This window comes from Amblyraja radiata, chromosome 15 (genome assembly GCF_010909765.2).
Source record: "Amblyraja radiata isolate CabotCenter1 chromosome 15, sAmbRad1.1.pri, whole genome shotgun sequence".
Lineage (NCBI taxonomy): Eukaryota > Metazoa > Chordata > Chondrichthyes > Rajiformes > Rajidae > Amblyraja > Amblyraja radiata.
Genome location: NC_045970.1, coordinates 45,126,699 through 45,149,856, shown reverse-complemented (window position 1 = coordinate 45,149,856; position 23,158 = coordinate 45,126,699). Strand labels below are relative to the sequence as shown.

Here is a 23,158-nt window from a genome sequence, read left to right as displayed (position 1 = left end):
TTATGGTTCTGGTCTCATTTACCCTTCACCTCTTCCCGAAAGGGCCTGTCCCACTTTCACAACCTAATTCACGACCTTTTTTACTCGTGGACATTTTTCATCATGTTGAAAAAACGTCCCGACCTACTTTGATGCCACGAGCACCTACGACTAGGATCACGACCTGCTACGACCTACCTACGATTTCCTACGACTTTCCTGACGACCATGCTGCGAGCAAAGATCCTGCGAGTGTGAGTCAAGGGCAAACTCGACAGAAGTCGTGAATTAGGTTGTGTTAGTGGGACAGGCTCTTAATGGTTCCCATTATCACTTTCTATACTTATCAGATCCTACCACTGGGAGCCTTTATGTTCCTTCTTTTCAACCTCGTTAGTCAGTCCCTCCGTCCTGTCCCTCCCCCCTGTCCCTTCCCCCCTGCATTCTGTCCCCCCTCCTTTCTGTTCCTCCCTGTCCCATCCCCCCCTCCCTCTCCCTCCGTCCCATCCCCCCTCTCTCCGTCCCTCCCTCCATCTGTCTTCCCCCTCCCTCTGTGTTCTCCCACCATCTCTCTGTCTGCCCCCCCCCCCCTCCTCCATCTCTCTGTCCCCCTCCACCTCACAATCTGCTAACCACACCACTCTCCCTCCCCTACCTGCCTCGATCTGCCCGTCCTCCCCGTCTTTATCACTGGCTCCATCCACCTTCTCCATTCCCTAGTCCCGAAGGAGGGCTTGGACCGGCAAACACTGACGGATCCTCTACACTCCCCCTCCGGCAGATGCTGCTCGACCTGCAGAGTATCCCCCAGCAGAATGTTTCCTGCTGACTCCTTTTAAAACTGAATGAAACATGCTCAGCCTGTCGGTCGCTTTTCTGATCTCAATAGTTTTTGCAACGGCTCCTTTGTGAGATCCGAGCCAGTGGCCGCTAGCAGTTGTTGTCACCTAGCAACGAATAAGCTGCACCGGTTTCCCCAAACACGGGACAGAAATCCTGTTTGCGCACTACCGCCTTCCCTCAAGCCACGAACTGGCATTTCTCCAAATTGAACGCTGTCTGAAAGCATTGAGTTTAGTCTTGTTTAGAGATACAGTGCGGAAACAGGCCTATCGGCCCACCGAGTCCGCGCCGACCAGCGATCACCCCACACACCAACACTATCCTACACACACACTGGGGAAAATATTACTCATACACCAAGCCAATTAACCCACAGTACAAACCTGCACGTCTTTGGAGTGTTGGAGGAAACCGAAGATCCCGCAGGACACGGGGGGAACGTGCAAACTCCGTACAGACAGCACCCGTAGCCGGGATCGAACCCGGGTCTCCGGCGCCAGAAGGCAGCAACTCTACCGCTGCGCCACCGTGCCAGTACGGGCCTCATAGGCAAAATAGAAAGGACTCTAAGTGGATGACTTCAATGTCAAACACTGAGTAATAACTCAGTAGCTCCACCGCTAACCAAGTCCAGAAGTATACAACTCACAAATTTTACCTGAAGTAGATAAAGAGAATAAAGATCACAATGTTTAAGAAACAATTCAGCAGGTACGTGGATAGGGCAAGTTTTGAGGGTTATGGGCCAAATGCAGGCAAGTGGGACTAGTGTAGGTGGGACATATTGGTCAGTGTGAGCAAGTTGGGCTGAAGGGCCTGTGTCCACTCTGTGACAAACAGAATCTATTTAAGAGAGACACTGAGTGCTGGAGTAACTCAGCGGGCCAGGCAGCATTTTTGGAGAAAAATGATGGGTGACGTTTCGGGTCGGGACCTTTCTTCCTGTATGCAACAAGGCCTGGATGAACAAAGAGGGGCCTGGCGTGGGGGGAGGGTGAGGGAAGGAGGGGGTAGGCGGAGAACAAAGATGGACCTTTGGGACTACTTTGAACACGCATCTTTGCAACTTGTAACTTTTATACGTGGCTACTCTTTGTATATTTTGCACCGTGTACGCAAAACAAAGAATGTTGCTATGACTGGTCACTTGCGATAATAAAGTATCAATCAATCAATGTGGGCAATGGCTGATGAGTAACATTAGTGCCAAACTACACACACTTTCCTTTCCCGATAAAATTGCTGAAACCATCACCCTTGACATTCACCAGGTCCCACACCAACACTCTGAGCATCACCACTGCACCAGCAAAGTTAGTACTGAGCAGGACAGAGGCTTGTCTTCCTGCAGCAAACACCTAGACTGACTGGCTACTGCATTTCATGACCTGCGAGGCACAGGGCAGGTTCTCTCCACTTAGCTGCATGCAGCTTCATTCAGCACCCAAGTGCCTTCACACCACCATGATTCAGATTCAGATTCAACTTTAATTGTCATTGTCCGTGTACAGTACAGAGACAACAAAATGCATTTAGCATCTCCCTGGAAGAGCGACATAGTATATGATTTGAATAAATATTTACATTAGCATATATACAGACATAGTGTTTTTCCTGTGGGAGGAGTGTCCGGGGGGGGGGGGGGTGATTGGCAGTCACCGAGGTACGTTGTTGAGTAGAGTGACAGCCGCCGGGAAGAAGCTGTTCCTGGACCTGCTGGTCCGGCAACGGAGAGACCTGTAGCGCCTCCCGGATGGTAGGAGGGTAAACAGTCCATGGTTGGGGTGCCCCCAAAAGCACGTCAACATTGTTATCATTTATAAAGTCGTTTATATATGTGGCACAGTGGCAGAGTTGCTGCCTTACAGCGTCAGAGACCCGGGTTCGATCCCGACTACGGGTCCCCGCCTGTACGTTCTCCCCAGGACCTACAGGGGTTTTCTCCAGGAGCTAAAGACGTGTAAGTTTGTAGGTTAATTGGCTTGGTATAAATGTAAAATTGACCCTAGTATGTGTAGGATAGCGATAGTGTTAGCATGCGGAAATCGCTGGCTGGTGCGGACTCGGTGGGCCGAAGGGCCTGTTTCTGCGCTGCATCTCTGAAAGTCCAACCAAATACAGGCAGCAGTTCTGCAACCCTTCCCAAGGGAATTTCAAGTTGGGTGATTAATGACGACCTTTCCAACAATACCCGTGCCATATGAATAAATAATCAGTGTTCCTTTTAACGTTGAGAATTTAAAATGAAGGCAAGAAATTTGAGGACGTTTTTTAGCCCCTACAGTAAATACATATTGTGTGTAACAAAAGATAGACATAAAGTGCTGGAGTAACACAGTGAGACATGGAGCATCTCTGGAGAAAAAGGATGGGTGACATTTCATAACTTCATCAGTTCGTAAGTGATAGGCGCAGAATTAGACCATTCGGCCTATTAATTCTACTCCGCCATTCAAACAGAGCTGATCTATCTTTCCCTCCTAACCCCATTCTCCTGCTTTCTCCTCATAACTCCTGACACCTGTACTAATCAAGAATCTATCTATCTCTGACTTAAACATATACATTGACTTGGCCTGCACCGCCTTCTGTGACTATGAATTCCACATGTTTGCCACCTTCTGACTAAATACATTCCTCCTTATCTTCCTAAAGGAACGTCCTTTAATTCTAAGGCTTTGACCTTTGGTCCTAGACTCTCCCACAACCACCCCCCCCCCACAGATTTGGGACCCTTCTTCAGACATGCCCCGACCCGAAACGTCACCCATTCTCTTTCTCCAGGGATGCTGCCTGACCTGCTGAGTTGTTACTCCACCACATTTGTGTCTATCTTTGGTACAAGCCAGCATCTGCAGTTCCTTGCCTCCACATATTATGAGTGACAAATCGAAAGAGTTCTGGAAACAAAATCATTCCACGTCTCTTCGATTAGGAATGGGGACTCGGAATCATCTTGTTTCCAAACAAATGCTCAATTAATGCTTCGTAAGAATATTTTAATCAGTCGTCTTGGTTCTATATTCAGTGATTCACTGATACCACAAATGGGGATATCAATCGCTCGCATCGTGAACTGAACTGAAGAATTTGTGCTTGTTATTGGAATTTGGAATTATTAGAATTACATTAGGATTATTGGGATTTAGTACCTCAGCTGCTTAGTGGCGATGAACATTTATGATGGTGAATATTATGTGAGGTGGCATTGTTGGCTTAAAATCACATGAGATTGTGGTGATTTGCCTCTCTGTACGCCCACTCCAATTCAATCCACACTCTAACATGCTCATTCACCTGCATGAACTCCCCTATCCCTAATTGTCAAAGGTAGCTAATGAAGCCGCATGGGTGGCACGGTGGGGCAGCGGCAGAGTTGCTGCCTTACAGCACCAGGGACGCGGGTTCGATCCCGACTACGGGTGCTGTCTGTATGGGGTTTGTACTTTCTCCCCGTGACCTGCGTGGGTTTTCTCCGGTTTCCCTCCGCACTCCAAAGACACACAGGTTTGTAGGTTATTTGGCTTGGAATAATTGTAAATTGCCCCTAGTGGGTGTCGGACAGTGATAGCATGTGGGGGTCACAGGTCGACACAGAGGGCTGAAGGGCCTGTTTCCGCACTGTATCTCTAAACTAAACTAGTTCACCCCTCTCTCAGCACAGCAGATTCTAGTTATTCATAGAACATAGAACAGTACAGCCCAGGAACAGGCCCTTCAGCCCACAGTGTACATGCCAAACACAATCCCAGGCTAATTCAATGTGTGAAATTAAAATGCCCTTTAATCATCTTCCATTTAAGTTTTCACTGGCTACTGTTTTGCCTGCACTAAGCATTTCCTCAATGTCATATCCAAACCTCCTTCAATTTTCAGTACTTTATCTCTTCTCGACCTTCACTGCTGTAATAGGGATGCTCTTCCCGCATGGATGGTTTCAGGAGCCCGTAAGTTGCACATTCATTCAATCTATCCTTCTTTTGTTGCCTATATGAGAAAACGTAACGCTGTCTAGTTTAGTGTAGATTCATAGCGCGGAAACAGGCCCTTCGGCCCACCGAGTTAGCAGCGGCCGGCGATCCCCGCATATTAACACTATCCTACACACACTAGGGACAATTTTACATTTATACCAAGCCAATTAACCGACAAGCCTGTAAGTCTTTGGAGTGTGTGGGGGGGGGGGAAACCAAAGATCTGGGAGAAAATCCACGCAAGTCACGGGGAGAACGTACAAATTCAGCGCAGACAAGCACCCGTAGTCAGGATGTAAACCGGGTGTCTGGTGCTGTAAAGTTGCAACTCTACCGCCGTGCCTGTTCTATGTTCATTGTTCTAAAACCTTGGGTGCAACTCTTTATTTATCAAACAGTCAGATCCGACACGTTGGCAGGTCGACCAGGAGCCAATAGCTAAGGATCGGAAATGGTCTCCCTCACTTTGGGAATAGTTGCCCGAAGAGACTCTTGCACAAGCTCAGCAGGGTGAACAAAAAAAAAAGTGGACAGCCAGACCTTTTAGAGATTTCTCATTCTTAATATTCCGAGCCCCTTCTTCAGACTCTTTGGATAGAAGGAACGGGTGATGTTTCGGGTCGAGACCCTTCTTCAGAAGGCACTTCTCGGCGCTTTGAATCCATGGAACCGTGTGAGGAACATTCAGGGTCAGCGTGACTCTTTCACACCCGATTTCCAAAGGTGCTGCCATGTATTTGAGTATAGGAGCAGGGAGGTTCTACTGCAGTTGTACAGGGTCTTGGTGAGACCACACCTGGAGTATCGCGTACAGTTTTGGTCTCCTAATCGGAGGAAAGACATTCGTGCCATAGAGGGAGTACAGAGAAGGTTCACCAGACTGATTCCTGGGATGTCAGGACTTTCATATGAAGAAAGACTGGATACACTCGGCTTGTATTCGCTAGAATATAGAAGATTAAGGGGGGATCTTATAGAAACTTACAAAATTCTTAAGGGGTTGGACAGGCTAGATGCAGGAAGATTGTTCCCGATGTTGGGGAAGTCCAGAACAAGGGGTCACAGTTTAAGGATAAGGGGGAAATCTTTTAGGACCGAGATGAGGAAAACATTTTTCACACAGAGAGTGGTGAATCTCTGGAATTCTCTGCCACTGAAGGTAGTTGAGGCCAGTTCATTGGCTATATTTAAGAGGGAGTTAGATGTGGCCCTTGTGGCTAAAGGGATCAGGGGGTATGGAGAGAAGGCAGGTACAGGATACTGAGTTGGATGATCAGCCATGATCATATTGAATGGCAGTGCAGGCTCGAAGGGCCGAATGGCCTACTCCTGCACCTATTTTCTATGTTTCTATCGTTCCCCCTTAACTCTCCCTCGTTCAGTTATTCTGATATTGCACTGTATTTTCTCACTACAATCATGCACCATTCTGCAGCTTTGCACTTGTGCTTATTGCTGCTTTTATCATTACTGAACCTATCATGTTTACCCTGAGCTTCAGGCGGACAAGGAATTTCATTGCACCCTGGTACACCTGATCATTAATCTGAAGCTGACTAATCGGGGGCAGCACTGTGGCACAGAGGTAGAGTTGCTGTTTGTACAGAGTTTGTACGTTCTCCCCGTGACCATGTGGATTTTATAAGGTCATAAGTGATATGAGTAGAATTAGGCCGTTCGGCCCATCAAGTCTACTCTGCCATTCAATCATGGCTAATCTATCTCTCCCTCCTAACCCCATTCTCCTACCTTCTCCCCATAACCTCTGACACCTGTATTAATCAAGAATCTAACTATCTCTGCCTTAAAAATATCCACTGACTTGGCCTCCACAGCCCTCTGTGGCAAAGAATTCCACAGATTCACCACCCTCTGACTGAAGAAATATCTTCTCATGTCCTTCCTAAAAGAACGTCCTTTAATTCTGAGGCTATGGCCTCTAGTCCTAGACTCTCCCACTAGTGGAAACATCCTCTCTATATCCACTCTATCCAAGCCTTTCACTATTCTGTACATTTCAATGAAGTTCCCCCTAATTCTCTCGAGCAAGGATGAAAGTTTAGTTTTAGTTCCATTTATTATTGTCACGTGTACCAAAGTACAGTGAAAAGCTTTTGTTTGCCTGCTACCCAGCCAAAGAGACAAGTATACATGGATACAATCAAGCCGTCCACAGTATACAGTTAAGGAGAAGAGTGGAACGACTGGAATGGATGATAGCAGATTCTCTTCCGGGACAGTGTTGGAAGGAATTGCAGATGCTGGTTTAAAGGCCATAAGGTCTTAAGGAATAGTAATAAAATTAGGCCACTCGGCCCATCAAGTTTAACATAGAAACATAGAAAATAGGTGCAGGAGGAGGCCATTCGGCCCTTCGAGCCAGCACCGCCATTAATTGTGATCATGGCTGATCGTCCCCTATCAATAACCCATGCCTGCCTTCTCCCCATATCCCTTGACTTCACTAGCCCCTAGACCTCTCTCTTAAATCCATCCAGTGATTTGGCCTCCACTGCCCTCTGTGGCAGGGAATTCCATAAATTCACAACTCTCTGGGTGAAAATGTTTTTTCTCACCTCAGCCTTAAATGACCTCCCTTTTATTCTAAGACTGTGGCCCCTGGTTCTGGACTCGCCCAACATTGGGAACATTTTTCCTACATTTAGCTTGTCCAGTCCTTTTATAATTTTATATGTATCTATAAGATGCCCCCTCATCCTTCTAAACTCCAGTGAATACAAGCCTAGTCTTTTCAATCTTTCCTGATATGACAGTCCCGCCATCCCAGGGATCAATCTCATGAACCTACGCTGCACTGCACTGTATTTCACCATTCGCTCATGGCTGATCTATCTCTCCCTCCTAACCCCATTCTCCTGCCTTCTGCCCATAACTCCTGACACCCGTACCAATCAAGAATCTATCTAAACCGAAGATAGACACAAAAAGCTAGAGTAACTCAGTGGGTCAGGCAGCATCGAGATGCTGAGTTACTCCGTTTTTTTGTGTCTCGCTTCTGGGATTGGCGCGCAAAGAGTTGCCACATTCCGACGCAATCTTGGACGAAAAAGAAAAGCTGAGCCCATTTGTCCCGGACAGCATCAGAAACAATCCTGATGCTAAACAATAACTTTTCAAGTCCGAAGAAGGGTCTCGACCCAAAACATCACCCATTCCTTCTTTCCAGAGATCCCGCAGAGTTACTCCAGCATGCTGTGTTCTACCTTCGATTTAAGCCAGCGTCTGCAGTTCTTTCCTACACAATAACTTTTCAAGACTGCTTGTATATTTTATTTTCCTAGAGCGTGTAACTAGCAAAACTTCATTTACAAAGCTATAAAAGAAAATGTAATGTCGCTTGCGAACAATAATTCTTACCTTGCACTGAGACAGGTGACTAATGGTTCACTGAGCTTGATATACTGGTTACAGAAAGTTCCAGAGTCTGTCTATGAGCAGCGCTTGAACAAGGGTGCGTGCTTGTTTGTGCGCAGGGAGTGTCACGTGCATCGGGCTGCAGAGAACTCACTGAGCACGTGTCACATGATTCCAATTGTCCGAACACAATGAACACAGCGATGATTTCACTACAATCGGACAATCAAAATACCTTATGCAAATTGGTCAATATACAACATTTTTACACTTGGGGTCTGATATCTCCCAGAACACATCATTAACCAAGTTCACGTTCAGATTCATTTGGGCTTAAGACTTCAGAAATGGAGAACGAAACCTACGGCTCCCTGAGTCCGCGCCGACCAGCGATCACCCCGTACACTAGCACTCTCGTACGCACTAGGAACAATTTACAATTTTACCCAAAGCCAATTAACCTACAAACCTGCATGTCTTTAGAGTTTCAAGAGAGAGCCAGATAGGGTTCTTAAAGATAACGGAGTCAGGGGATATAGGGACAAGGCAGGAACGGGGTACTGATTGGGGATGATCAGCCATGATCACATTGAATGGCGGTGCTGGCTCGAAGGGCCGAATGGCCTACTTCTGCGCCGATTGTGTATTGTCTATTGTCTATAACATTTAAGAGGCAGTTAGGCAAGTACATGGATAGGACAGGTGGGCAGGTTTGGAGGTATATAGACCAAACGCGGGCAGGTGGGACTAGTGGGCAAGTTGGGGCAAAGGGCCTGTTTCCACACTGTATCACTCCATGACATGATGAATCTGACAGCAGTGGGGACATTGTTAGTATCACGCTAGTTTTGTAATGGACACAAGATCACGGGCAATGGAGGTTTATTCTCTCAGAAAACCTCAGCGATATCCTTAGATAGACACCAAAAGCTGGAGTAACTCAGCAGGACAGGCAGCATCCCTGGAGAGAAGGAATGGGTGATGTTTCGGGTCGAGACCCTTCTTCAGACCCGTTCCTTCTCTCCAGGGATACTGCTTGACCCGCTGAGTTCCTCCAGCTTTTTGTGTCTATCTTCGGTTTAAACCAGCATCTGCAGTTCCTTCTCACATATTTCGTCAGCTATATCCTTGCCGGCCAAACAGCCTGCAACCCTACCTCCTGTATTGTTCCCTTTGCTTTAGAGCCATCTCTTCAGTGTGTACGGCCAGGCCACTCTCTGCACTCCTCCGACAGTCTGCCAGCGAAAGATAACCCCTTTCCATTCTCCTGCAGAATGAAAGAGTAACAGACCATCAATGTCTGCCTCACCCCGGCTCCAAAGGTTTGGCTTCAATGTGCGGGGGAAGGTTTTTATTTCGCACAGAGAGCAGTGGGTGTCTGGAACGTGCTGCCGTTGTGGTGGCGGAGGCTAGATAATATAGTCGCACTTAAGAGGCTTTTAGATAGGCACGTGACAATGCAGTGTACAGAGGGATATGGATCACTTGGGGGCAGAGAAGATTAGTTTAAGGATTGTCTGAAGATTTGTCTAAAGAAGGGCCTCGACGTGAAACGTCTCCCGTTCCTTCTCTCCAGAGATGCTGCCTGTCCCTTGAGACACTCGTGACTAATCAAGAATTTATCTACCTCAGCTTTCAAATTTTCCACTGACATTGCCTCCACAGCCTTCTGCGGCAAAGAATTCCACAGATTCACCACCCTCTGACTAAAGAAATTTCTCCTCATCTCCTTCCTAAAAGAATGTCCTTTAATTCTGGGGCTATGACCTCCAGTCATAGTCTCTCCCACTAGTGGAAACATCCTCTCCACATCCACTCTATCCAAGCCTTTCACTATTCTGTATGTTTCAATGAGGTCCCCCCTCATTCATCTAAACTGGATAGGACAGGTTTGGAGGGAGATGGGCCAAACACGGGCAGGTGGGACTAGTGTAGCTGGGATATGTTGGCCGGTGTGGGCAAGTTGGGCCGAAGGGCCTGTTTCCACACTGTATCACTCTATGACTCTATAAGGCCGGGTGGTATGGTGGCGCAGCGGTAGAGTTGCAGCCTTATAGCGCTTGCAGCACCGGAGACCCGGGTTCGATCCAGACTACGGGTGCTATCTGTACGGAGTTTGTACATTCTCCCCATGACCGCGTGGGTTTTCTCCGAGATCTTTGGATCCCTCCCACACTCCAAAGATGTAGAGGTTTGCAGGTTAATTGGCTTGGTGTATGTGTAAATTGTCCCTAGTCTGTGTAGGATAGTGTTAATGTGCAGGGATCGCTGGTTGGTGTGGACTCGGTGGGCCGAAGGGCCTGTTTTTTAGTAACTTGTCAATTTCTTTTTTGAACTAAATTAAGGTGCATGTTGCAATCAAAAGCGCTTGAACTATGTATATCGAAACTAAAGTAAACTCAACTAAAGTGGAACAATGTTTGGGAAACTGCACAGCAAGCCATGACAATTCCATTGGGATTCTTTCTTCACTCAGTTTCCATTGTCCAAAGGACAGCAGGCTTCACTCGAAGTCACCTTCAACTAACCCATGTGTAGGGGATCCCAAGGGAATGCAGGGAAAATGCAGTTGAAAGCCTTACGATGATCGTCAATTATTTGGCAAGGAACGTTGTCCCAGAGGGCTACAGACGCAGAAGTCTGGAAATTGTTAGATTTCAAGAGACTGCAATCTTTGGTGGGGTCAGAAACGGGGAGGCCAATGTGATATAAATAAGAAACCCAAAACTGAAGTCATGGATTTTAAAGACTTGTTTGCAGAAAAAGCTTGTCTAAAAGCTCAGGAAGAGAATTCTCGATTTGAGGGCTTAGGTAGCGGAAGACATGGTCACCAATGGTACACCAATAAAAAGCAGCGAATAAAAGCGGTGATAGAGAAAGGGAAAGCATGAGGTGTGGAGCAAGCGGTGGCTGACTAAAGCTCGTAGTCTGAAGAAGGGTCTAGTCTCGACCCAAAACGTCACCCATTCCTTCTCTCCAGGGATGCTGCCTGTCCCGCTGAGTCACTCCAGCATTTTGTGTCTATTCACTGTTTTAATGTGGAGACGCAAAGAATACATAGAAACATAGAAAACAGGAGTAGGCCATTCGGCCCTTCGAGCCTGCACCGCCATTCAATATGATCATGGCTGATCATCCAACTCAGTATCCTGTACCTGCCTTCTCTCCATACCCCCTGATCCCTTTAGCCACAAGGGCCACATCTAACTCCCTCTTAAATATAGCCAATGAACTGGCCTCAACTACCTTCTGTGGCAGAGAATTCCAGACATTCACCACTCTCTGTGTGAAAAATGTTTTCCTCATCTCGGTCGTAAAAGATTTCCCCCTTATCCTTAAACTGAGACCCCTTGTTCTGGACTTCCCCAATATCGGGAACAATCTTCCTGCATCTAGCCTGTCCAACCCCTTAAGAATTTTGTAAGTTTCTATAAGATCCCCCCTCAATCTTCTAAATTCTAGCGAGTACAAACCGAGTCTATCCAGTCTTTCTTCATATGTAAGTTCTGACACCTCAGTAACCAAAACACAAAGTGCTGAAGGAACTTGCCAGGCCAGGCAGCATATTAATTGCAAGCAACTTAAATTTGATGCATGGGGAAGCTGGTTATTATTTATATCTAAACTAGTTACTCCAGCTTCTTGAGTCAATCGTAGGAGAGCAGTACCTGTGCTGAGGCATTGGGCCTTCAGTGGTAGGACAGTAACATTAGGAGCTGCTGGTGAATGGAATTCAGGGTCTGCAGTCTAGGGAAACCTGTGAAAGGAACCCGAGGGCATATCCAGCGAGGGTGTGAAATCGGGCACCAATATACGCATAATCAATCTTACATTTCTTTGAACCTGCGCTCATGGCCTTGTTGGCTCTGCTGTCGTCACCACTCGTTGATTGGCAGCAGTAGATGAGTGAGCCTTGGGACCTGGGTCTGGACCTTCCAACGACCGTTAGCCGGCGCTGATTGTCGGAGATGCTAGACGTCCCTTGGGCAACTCGGACAACTTGACCTTCACACCTTCGCCGGAGAGCAGAACAAAAATCAATTCTCCAGATCCCCGAACCCGGAACGGCTCGAACCTGAGGGGTCGTTCACGCGAATAGAAACGGTGGGTCTTAGATGGAAGCTGTACCTTTGCATGGAAGCAGAGAGGGATGTTGGTGAATTTGTACTGGACCCGTACCAAGGAGCTCACAAGTTGGTGACGTCCACAACACAATGTGCAACTTCTCATCATGGCCACTCACCGCATATTAGCATATTGTATGCCCATTGGCTTAGACAAGTCAATGACAAGCTACTACTTGAGTGATGTCATATTGGACTGGTCCATTATATGAGGGCACGACTGCCGTCTGGTTTAGTTTAGTTTAGTTTAGTTTGGAGATACAGTGCGGAAACATGCCCTTCGCCCCACCGTGTCCACGCCGACCACCGATCCCCGTACACGCTAACACTACCCTGCACATACTAGGGCCAATTTGCAATTATACCGAAGCCAATTAGCCTACAAACCTGTTCAAAAGGGAACTGCAGATGCTGGAATATCGAAGGTACACAAAATTGCTGGGGAAACTCAGCGGGTGCAGCAGCATCTATGGAGCGAAGGAAATAGGCGACGTTTCGGGCCGAAGAAGGGTCTGAAGAAGGGTTTCGGCCCGAAACGTCGCCTATTTCCTTCGCTCCATAGGTGCTGCTGCACCCGCTGAGTTTCCCCAGCAATTTTGTGTACCTTAGCCTACAAATCTGTTCCTCTTTGGAGTGCGGGAGGAAACCGGAGCTCCTGGAGAAAGCCCACATTGGTCGCAGGGAAAACGGACAAACTCCGTACAGACAAGCACCCGTGGTCAGGATCGAAACCCGCGTCACCATAAGATAGCAACTCTACCGCTGCGCCACCGTGCCGGCCGGCATCAGTATCATTGAATTAATAAAAGAGTTAAGCATTAAATCATAAAGAGACAACTCAATTATAAAACTATTGGAGGGTGTATATATATCTCGTTGGCATCTTGCAATTTGAAGATTGACCAAATGACCCGTATATTATCTAAAACAGCAAGAACTGCAGATGCTGGATGTCTAATATATATACGCTGTTTGCCAGAAATTATTTGCAAATTGAACTGGATAGACAAATGCAAAAGATAGACACAAAACGCCAGAGTAACTCAGAGCGGGTCAGGCAGCATATCCGATGGAAATGAAAAGGTGACGTTTTGGGTCGGGACCCTTCTTCAGACTCAACCTGAAACAACACCTATCCACTTTTCTCCGGAGATGCTGCCTGACCCGCTGAGTTACTCCAGCATTTGTGTCTATCATTGATATAAACCAATATCTGCAGTTCCTTGTTATTACAGATAGATACAAAGAAAGGTTGATGAACAATACTTAATGCACAATGTGTACAACCAGATTTGTAATAAATGTAGCAGAATAAATGCAGCTTCGTGCTCTGACAATGGAGGCCATGAGAAAGGGGCAGAAGGAGAGGGGACACTGATGTTTGCTTGCAGTTGCTTGGATATTTTTAGTTTGGCAACCCTTAGTTTAGTTTAGTTTAGAGGTACAGCGTGGAAACAGGCCCGAGTCGGCATCGACCAGCGATCCCCACACATTAACACAATCCTCCACACACTAGGAACAATTTACACATACACCAAGCCAATTAACCTGTACGCCAATACGTCTTTGGAGTGTGGGAGGAAGCCGAAGATCTCGGAGAACACCCACGCGGGTCACGGGGAGAACGTACAAACTCCATACAGACAGCACCCGTGGTTTGGATCGAACCCGGGTCTTCGGCGCTGCAAGCGTTGTAAGGCAGCAACTCTACCGCTGCGCCACCGTGGCCGCCACAAACCTGCTGCTGCAATGACACAAGCTTGACAAAGCTGTATTGCTGGTATAACCAAGGGCTTGGCAAACAGCAACGGTTAATTTGCAAAATGCTGTGCTTTCCACGAGGACTGTAAATTGGCACAATATTTATTTTCACTGTTAGTATTTTCACTAGTATTTCACTATTGGGCGACACGGTGGCACACGGTAGTGGTGCTGCCTCACAGCGCCAGAAAACCCGGTTCAATCCCGGCTACGGGAGCTTGTCTGTACGGAGTTTGTACGTTCTCCCCGTGACCGCGTGGGTTTTTCTCTGAGATCTTTGGCTTCCTCCCACACTCCAAAGACGTACGGGTTTGTCGGTTAATTTGCGCGGTATAAGTGTAAATTGTCCCTAGATAGACATAAAATGCTGGAGTAACTCAGCGGGCAACTCTGGAGAGAAGGAATGGGTGACGTTTCGGGTCGCTTGCAATGTAGAAGGCTATAGATTATTAAGCCAGATTGATGCTCCACCAGACAATAGGAGACCAAACCTTGACCGAGTCTAGACTTTTAAAAATATATTTAGAGATAAACAAACCAAGTTGCATATAAACAACGATAGACACAAAATGCTGGAGCAACTCAGCTGGTCAGGCAGCGTCTCTGGAGAGGAATGGGTGACGCTTCGGGTCGAGACCCTTCTTCAGACTGATGTCAGGGGAGTGAGCGGGACAGGGATAGAATGTAGTCGGAGACAATAAGACTGGTGGGCGAACTGGGAAGGGGGAGGGGTGGAGCGAGAGGGAAAGCAAGGGCTATTTGAAGTTAGAGAAGTCAATGTTCAAACCGCTGGGGTGTAAGCTACCCAAGCGAAATAGGAGGTGCTGTTCCTCCAATTTGCGCTGGGCCTCACTCTGACGATGGAGGAGGCCCAGGACAGAAGTTCTTTCCTACTGCTTTAGTAAGTGTAGGAAGGTGTAGACAGACACAAAATGCTGGTGTAACTCAGCTCGTCAGACAGCATCTCTGGAGAAAAGGAATAGGTGGCCGCAGATGCTGGTTTAAACCAAAGATAGACACAAAATGCTGGAGTAACTCAGCAGGTCAGGCAGCGTGTCTGGAGAAAAGGAACGGGTGAGATAGTTTTGGGTCGAGACCGTTCTTCAGACCCTTCTGAAAAGGTAGTCTTGACCCGAAATGTCACCTATTCCTTTTCTCCAGAGATACTGCCTGACTCGCTGAGTTGCTCCAGCTTTTTGTGTCTATCTTCAGCGCTAGTAAGGCTGAGACACAGAAACGAAGTGAGAAATAAGATGGACTTGATTTGCAAAGGTGGAACTCTCCATAACTGTACAAATATATACGGGGCTTTTCCTGCCACTGGCATGCAGAGTTAATGATCATTTTCAACTTGAGCTCAGTTGTTCCAAGAATTGAAGCAGCAATTACTCGACTGCCTTTGTGTAGTTTGTCACTTCATCTTCACCATTACCACAGTCATTTGCATTCCCCCTGTGTTGCAATTAAAGACCTGAAATGGCACCACAGGTTCTAGATTCAATGAAAAGTTAGTATCTAGTCATATGGTCGGTGTATTAAACAAACACTCAAAATCTCCGCTTCGCTATTTTAAGAACTGTTGACATTCGAAAGGATTTCCCAAACCTCACTACGTAACTACTCACGACACCTCTCAGTCTACGGGCCATTCTGTCTGCTGGGCAGATCATTTACAACCTTGGCTCGGAAATCACCCATATCAAAATCATAGCGGCGTTAACTTCTGAAACGACACTCATGGATAGTGGTGGGCAGATACTGTTGTGGTAGGATGAGTCAGTTCCCAGCTGGTATCAGGCAACTGAATCGTCCAACCACAACCTGAGAGCAGTGCTGAATTACTATTTGGTGACTCTTGGACTATCCTTGATCGGACATTGCTGGCTTTACCTGACACTAAACATTATTCCCTTATTATGTATCGATACACTGTAAATGGCTCGATTGCATCCCTGTATTGTATTTCTGCTGGTACACAAAAAAGCTGGAGAAACTCAGCGGGTGCAGCAGCATCTATGGAGCAAAGGAAATAGGCGACGTTTCGGGCCGAAACCCTTCTTGTCTTTCTGCTGACTGGATAGCGCGCAAACAAAAGCTTTTCGCTTTACCTCGGTTCACGGGACATAGAAACATTGAAACAAAGAAAAATAGATGCAGGAGGAGGCCATTCGGCCCCTCGAGCCAGCACCGCCATTCAATATGATCATGGCTGATCACCTAAAATCAATACCCCGTTCCTGCTTTTTACCCAAATCCCTTGATTCCTTTAGCCCTAAGAGCTAAATCTAACTCTCTCTTGAAAATATCCAGTGTATTGGCCTCACAACTCTCTGGGTGAAAACATTTTTCCTCATCTCAATCCTTAACAATAAACTAAACTGAAACTGAAACCACTTCTCTCGGATTCCACTGAGAGAAGTGGTTTTAGTTTCAGTGTAAGGATTAGGAAAGGAGAGAAGTTGTTTCAGTTTCAGTGTAAGGATTGAAGAGAGTTGTGTTCACTTACTGTATCTGTATTCACTGTGTTCACTGATCTGATGTGTATTTATGACTACAATATCCTGTTGTGCTGCAGCAATGCGAGAATTTCATTGTCCTATCTGGGACACATGACTTGACTCTTGACTTCCCCGTCCTTCATGTAAACCAGTTCCTCCACCAACTCCATCTACACTTGGGAAAGCAGCCAACATAATCAAAGACCACTCACACCACAGTCTTTCTCTCTCTTCTCCTCTCCCGTCGGGCAGAAGATACAATAGGTCAAAAAGACGTACCACCAGAGTCTGAAGAAGGGTCTCGATCCAAAACCTTTTCCCCAGAGATGCTGCCTGACCCGTCTAATTACTCCAGCATTTTGCATCTACCACCAGATTCAAGGTCAGCTTCTTTCCCGCTGTTATCAGACATTTGAACGGACCTCTCACATGTCAAGCATGAACTTATGATCTCCCTATCTACCTCATTGCGGGCCTTGCACTTTTTTTAATCTGCACTTTGTCGCTGTAACACTACGGTCGTCATTCTGTTACTTCTCTCTTGCAAGACCTGGATGTATGAATGTACAGTGCAGTTTGACTGGAAAGCACGTACGGTTTTTCACTGTGTCAGTACACGTGACCAGTAAACCAACATAATGAGTTTAACATCATGGTGCTGATGTTAAACAAAGGGCCTTGCACACACCTCTGGTGTTTTCAGGATTGCTCTGCCTGCATCCACAGTATGAATTCCAGTAGTTGGTTTCGTACAGACATACAGCATGAATATCGACACTTAGTCCTCATCAGGGTTTCTGAATACATTGACCCCATTTTAATCTCCACACATTTCCATTGACTCCCCCCAGATTCCACCCCTCACCTACATCATGTGCGGTGGCGCAGCGGTAGAGTTGCTGCCCTGCGGCGCTAGAGACCCCGGGCACGATCCTGACCACGGGTGCTGTCAGTACGGAGTTTGCACGTTCTCCCCGTGCCATGCTTGGAGTTTCTCCAGGCTCTCCGGTTTCCTCCCACACTCCAAGGGCATACAGGTTTGCAGGTTCATTGGCTTGATATAATTGTAAATTGTCCCTAGCGTGTGCAGGATAGCTTTAATGTGCAGGGATTGCTGGTCGGCATGGACTCAGTGGGCCCAAGGACCTGGTTCTGCACTGTATATCTAAACTAAACAAAAATTAGGTGCGATTTACAGTAAACAAGTAACTTACTCGCTTACTGCAAGCTAGGCATTGATGGGATTTTTTTAGTTTGGTTTAGTTTAGAGATATAGCACGGAAACAGGCCCTTCGGCCCACTAAGTCCGCGCCGACCAGCGATCCCCACACATTAAAACCATCCGACACGCACTAGGGACATTTAACACATACACCAAGCCAATTAACTTGCATATCTGTACGTCTTTGAAGTGTGGGAGGGAACCGAAGATCCCGGAGAAAACCCACGTGGTCACGGGGTGAACGCACAAACTCCGTAAGAGACTGCACCCGTAGTTCGGATAGAACCTGGGTCGCCGGCGCTGCAAGCGCTGTAAGGCAGCAACTCTACCGCTGCGCCACCCGGGCACGAAGTGGGAGGAATCTGGGGCAACCGGAGGAATCCATTGAATCACAGAGAGAACTTGCCAAGAAAGAGGCTATTATCTATTGTTGACTCAAAAGTCAGGCATATTTATGAAAATGGTATAGATTAGAAAAGCTCCTGTGATATTTCAAAGCAATGAAATGTATTGTGAGGGTACAATGAAGTAAAAACCAGTTGGCAACTAGGTACTGGAGGACGGTTAGTTCATTTTAGCATACACCAGATTATCGGAATACGAATATTACAAATCATTATTAATGCAAAGTCAATATCCCGTAAAAGAATATGATGTATTTTGAGGGGGAATTAATACTTGGGAAAAATTAGTACAGGGAACATTAATTACATTTTTTGGGGAAAGTACCTATTTGGGGAGAATTCAGGAAAATGGATTTACAATAGATTACTAATAAGTTCCAGGTGAAAGAGGATTGATTTGAAATGTTAATTATGTTTTTCACTTTATCGATGCTGCCTGACCTGTGGATTATCCCAGCATTTTCTACTTTCATTACAATGGATGGGTTCAACTGCAGAGATAGCACTGAAAGATGGGCTGACTGTCCAACTAATAACTTGTATGATACTCCTACAACACCAACACTAGGTTTTAACGCTTGCAGTTGCAAATGTTCATTTAGTCCCGACTCATAAGATTTGTTGGCTAATAAGAAAATTACTTTCGTTTATTTTAGTTTAGAGATACAACGTGGAAACAGGCCCTTCGGCCCACCGAGTCCACACCGACCTGCCATCCCCTCACTTTAACAATATCCTACACACACTTGGGACAATTTACATTTTTATACCAAGCCAATTAACCTACAAACTTGTACGTCTTTGGAGTGTGGGAGGAAACCGAAGATCTCGCTGAAAGCCCACGCGGGTCACGGGGTGAACGTACAAACTCCACACTGACAGCATCCATAGTCGGGATCGAATCCGTGTCTCTGGCGCAGAAAGCGCGTTAAGGCAGCAACTCTACCGCTGCGCCACCGTGCTGCCCTTTAAAAAAAGTCATTCTACCTTGTGTAAACTACAAGTAGCAATGTACCAAAATAAGTCCGAGCCAATGGTCGATCCGTACAAGTTTAAGTTCATTTGATGACTTAAGGATTGTTAATGTTCAAGGTTCTGAAGATAAAAGTTATCAAGCCATTAATTCTTTCATTTATGAAGTGAAAGATAATGTTCACTTGAAACCTCCTATCACTGTGCTTGACCTCCAGACTATTTATGCAATCATTTCCTGAACACACCACCAAAGAGAGAAATTCATGAAGAGAGTTACATTCATGTGCAGAAATAAATCAAGTAGAAAACTTACACAAAACAAGTATGTACAAAGTTGTTCGAATATGTAATATGATTCTATTAGCACAAATGTTTCGATCAACCTGTTGGCAATTTAATGAGGTCAGTTTCCTAAGCACTAAATCTCAGACATGCTCTGAAACACACAGCCAAAGTACTTAGCAACAACATCCAAAACTGCATGTCATTTCATGTTGCAATCAACTTGTACAGTCAACGAGGAACGACCTAATTTAATACCAAGCATAACGTACGAGTCCACTTGCACTCCAAGTTGATCGTATAACAACAACAAATCTTATAAAGATTGATCCTTCTTAATTTACTGCGGGATTTATTGCTCTACCCAGCAGTAAATCAAACAAGATAGTCGATCCCAAGATCATTTTACACGGCGTTTTACAATATTAATCAGCAGAAACCTGCAAACAACATATCTGAACTTTTAGTCGAACATTCAATGTTTAAGCAATTACATTTCGTCAGCGCACCTGTCAGTTTAAGTTGGCATTTTTCACACACGCTTCTCAACCTCTCCGAATGTTTACCGCTCTGCAGTAACCTTTGAGAAAGATGAAATATTTCTGCTGGCTTCTGACCTGTTCTGAAGCAAGTAAATCCGGGCTGGCTCACCTCCAAGTTCAAGTGCGCCAGTTTCTATTTTTCCATGAGGGCATTTAAATAATCTTTTACATGACGACGCGTCACATGCAAAGGGCATAAATAGAAACCAAATTCTTTGCCAAATGCCTAAATATTATCAGGTTGGCCCAGATTTAGAGATAGCATGATGTAAATCAACATTAAAAAAAAAATGAAATATGTCCATGGTTTCAATGGTCATGTTCAGTTTAGTTTAGTTTAGCTATAGAGCTCGGAAATAGGCCTTTCGACCCACCGACCTCCGTACACACAACGAGGGACAATTTACATTTAAACCAAGCCAATTAGCCTACAAACCTGTACGTCTTTGTAGTGTGAGAGGAAACCAAAGATCTCAGAGAAAACCCACGCGGTCACGGGGAGAACGTACAAACTCCATACGGACAGCACCTGTAGTCGGGATCAAACCCGGATCTCTAGCGCTGCGAGCGCTTTAAGGCAGCAACTCTACCACTGAGCCACTGTGATATCGTTTCAAACAGATTTTTAGTTTTAGGAGGAGACGTTATAATACTTCTACTCATCATGTATTGTTAAGTTACTGGATTAATCAGGGGCCAAGACTTACTGTTTAGAGACACGTCTGAATTCTGCCAGGCAGCCGAGAATTCAAATTCTCATCATTGAAACTGGGTATAAAAGGTTAGCATCAATAAAGATTACAAGACACTGCTGGTTCTTCCATTATATCTTTCAGGGGAGGAAATGTGATGTTCTTACTCAATTTCACATCCATGGGATTCTAGAAACACCGGTGATGACATTTAGTGGTCTATGAAGTGACATGCCCCGAAATTCAGTATAAATAAGGGATGGATAACAAATGCTGGTCTTGCCACTGACATCTAAAGATCATCATCAAGCAATCTGGTAATCGGCGTAGAATGATCGACCATGCAAATCGCTTCAACTAACTTTTTAAAGAGACAAAATATATGTGGTAAAGATAGGCACAAAATGCTGGAGTAACTCAGCAGGTCAGACAGCATCTCTGGCGAAAATGGCAAAAACCGTCCTGACCTGACACGTTACCTATCCACTTTCTCCAGAGATGCTGCTTGACCCGCTGAGTTACTCCAGCATTTTGTGTCTATCTTTGGTATAAACCAGCATCTGCAGTTCCTTTTTATTACATTAATTTATATAAGGTTGTAAACATAGGAAAGTGTTTTCACTTGGAGCACTATATTGTTGATCCCTTTGAAATGGTGACATTTAATTAGGTCATGTGTAGGAAGGAACTATAGATGCTGGTTTACACCGAAGATAGACACAAACAGCTGAAGTAACTCAGCAGGTCAGGCAGCATCACTGTATGTCATGTTGTCACTTGTGGGTGGAGCACCAAGGCAATTTCCTTGTATGTGAATACTTGGCCAATAAACTTATTCATCTATTCATCATTCATTCATCTCTGGAGAAAAGGAACAGGTGACATTTTGGGTCGAGACCCTTCTTCAGTCTGACCCGAAATGTCACCTATTCCTTTAATTAAGTAATGCCTCACTATTATTTGCATCTACAATTGCCATTTAATTAAATTTCTGTTTGATCCACCAATGATTAAATAATAAAAGCTCTGATGTGGCTGGACATTGATCGCACTTATAATATGGTGTGTGCTGAATCTTCACCTTCTCTCTGTGAATGTGTTAATCCCGAGAATTCCTTGGCTTCTTTTTCCATATGGGAGAAAAACAAAATGACTCTGGGAGAAACATCGCCCAGGAGTGGCTGACAAAGCACACCAGGCTGAAGATATTCTCTTTATCATGTATTTCGTTATCAAATACCAGAACGGGTACTTTGTGTACAGAGCACATGAAGTGCCGTGCTGTTGCAAAGTATTCCTGTGTAGTCAAGCACAGTTTTTATTAGTCAAACCCCCCTAGTTTTCAATTTTAAAAGCTAATTTTGTTTTGCTTTTAAAAGCAACAGCAAACAATAATTGATGGGGGTGTTCTCTCCGCTGTTACTCTGGAGCTGTGTTTACTCAACAACACATGATAACTGTGGCATGAAGATTGAACTTTGTGTGTTCGGCATCGTTTCAGCACCGCGCCGATCAAAGGGCGTGCAGTTCAAAAGGTTAGTGCACTGCGAAACATATATCAAAGAACAGATGCCAACTGGACAGTTTCACATTGTTAACGCTTTGGTGCTTCATAGGATTCAGGTGCTGGTCCCTCAAAGGGAAAGGCTAAGACACGTTCATAGTCAAAGCTCAAAATATACCGGTAAGTAGCCAAGTTTTAACATTTTGATAAATATATATTCTCTGCATTCCTCACAGCCTCTGCCAGTTAACCCATTGATATTGACTTCTCTAACACTTGCTTTCCCACTCTCTTCATCCCTACCCATCCTAGTTCTCTGACTAGTTTCACTGTCCCCCTGATTAAATTTTACTGATTGTACGCCTCGTTGTCACCTTCCCCTCCACTAACAATGATCCATTCTACATTTTCCTTGAGCTTCGCCCCCTTTGATCTCTCGTTTTCACACCACACTCTTCCATATATCTATGTCTCCCTCTCTCCTGACTCTCGGCCTGAAGAAAAGTCTCGACCCGAAACGTCACCCGTTCCTTCCATCTAGAGATGCTGCCTGTCCCGCTGAGTTGCTCCAGCATTTTGTGTCTATCTTCAATAATTCAGGTGGTTACATGTGCCATTGTGAAATTAATGACTTTATCACCTCGTCTGCTCATTAAATCCCCTGAAACACAAGGTTGCCTGTAAACCGTAGCTTATTTACTTCCCTTATTAATAAATACACATGTTGTAAGTAACTCAATTGTGATTCCTTGATTAAAGGCACTAAGTTGGCTGGTGGGATAAAGGGATTAGAGGGGAAAAAAATACAACCAAGTCAGCTCAAATGACCTGAGTGGTTGAGGAATGATTGACTCGTTGCAGAATTATATGATGCACCAAGCTGACGAAAACAGAAAATTCCACCTCTTGTTCCACATTAAAAGTGATCCACCCATTTAGATTGGAGGTTTGTGGGCCAAAGACACTCCCACCAAGAATCCAGA

General features: G+C 45.5%; 1 protein-coding gene across 1 annotated transcript in view; it reads right to left on the bottom strand.

The window, feature by feature from the left end:
• The window catches only part of fam13c (family with sequence similarity 13 member C), a 98,387-nt gene that overhangs the window by 54,573 nt on the left and 20,656 nt on the right, over positions 1-23,158 (bottom strand). Inside the window, exon 3 of the mRNA XM_033034341.1 lies at positions 9,328-9,438. Coding sequence (XP_032890232.1) covers positions 9,328-9,434 — 107 coding nt within the window. The 5' untranslated portion in view covers positions 9,435-9,438. The remainder of the gene's footprint in view (positions 1-9,327; positions 9,439-23,158) is intronic.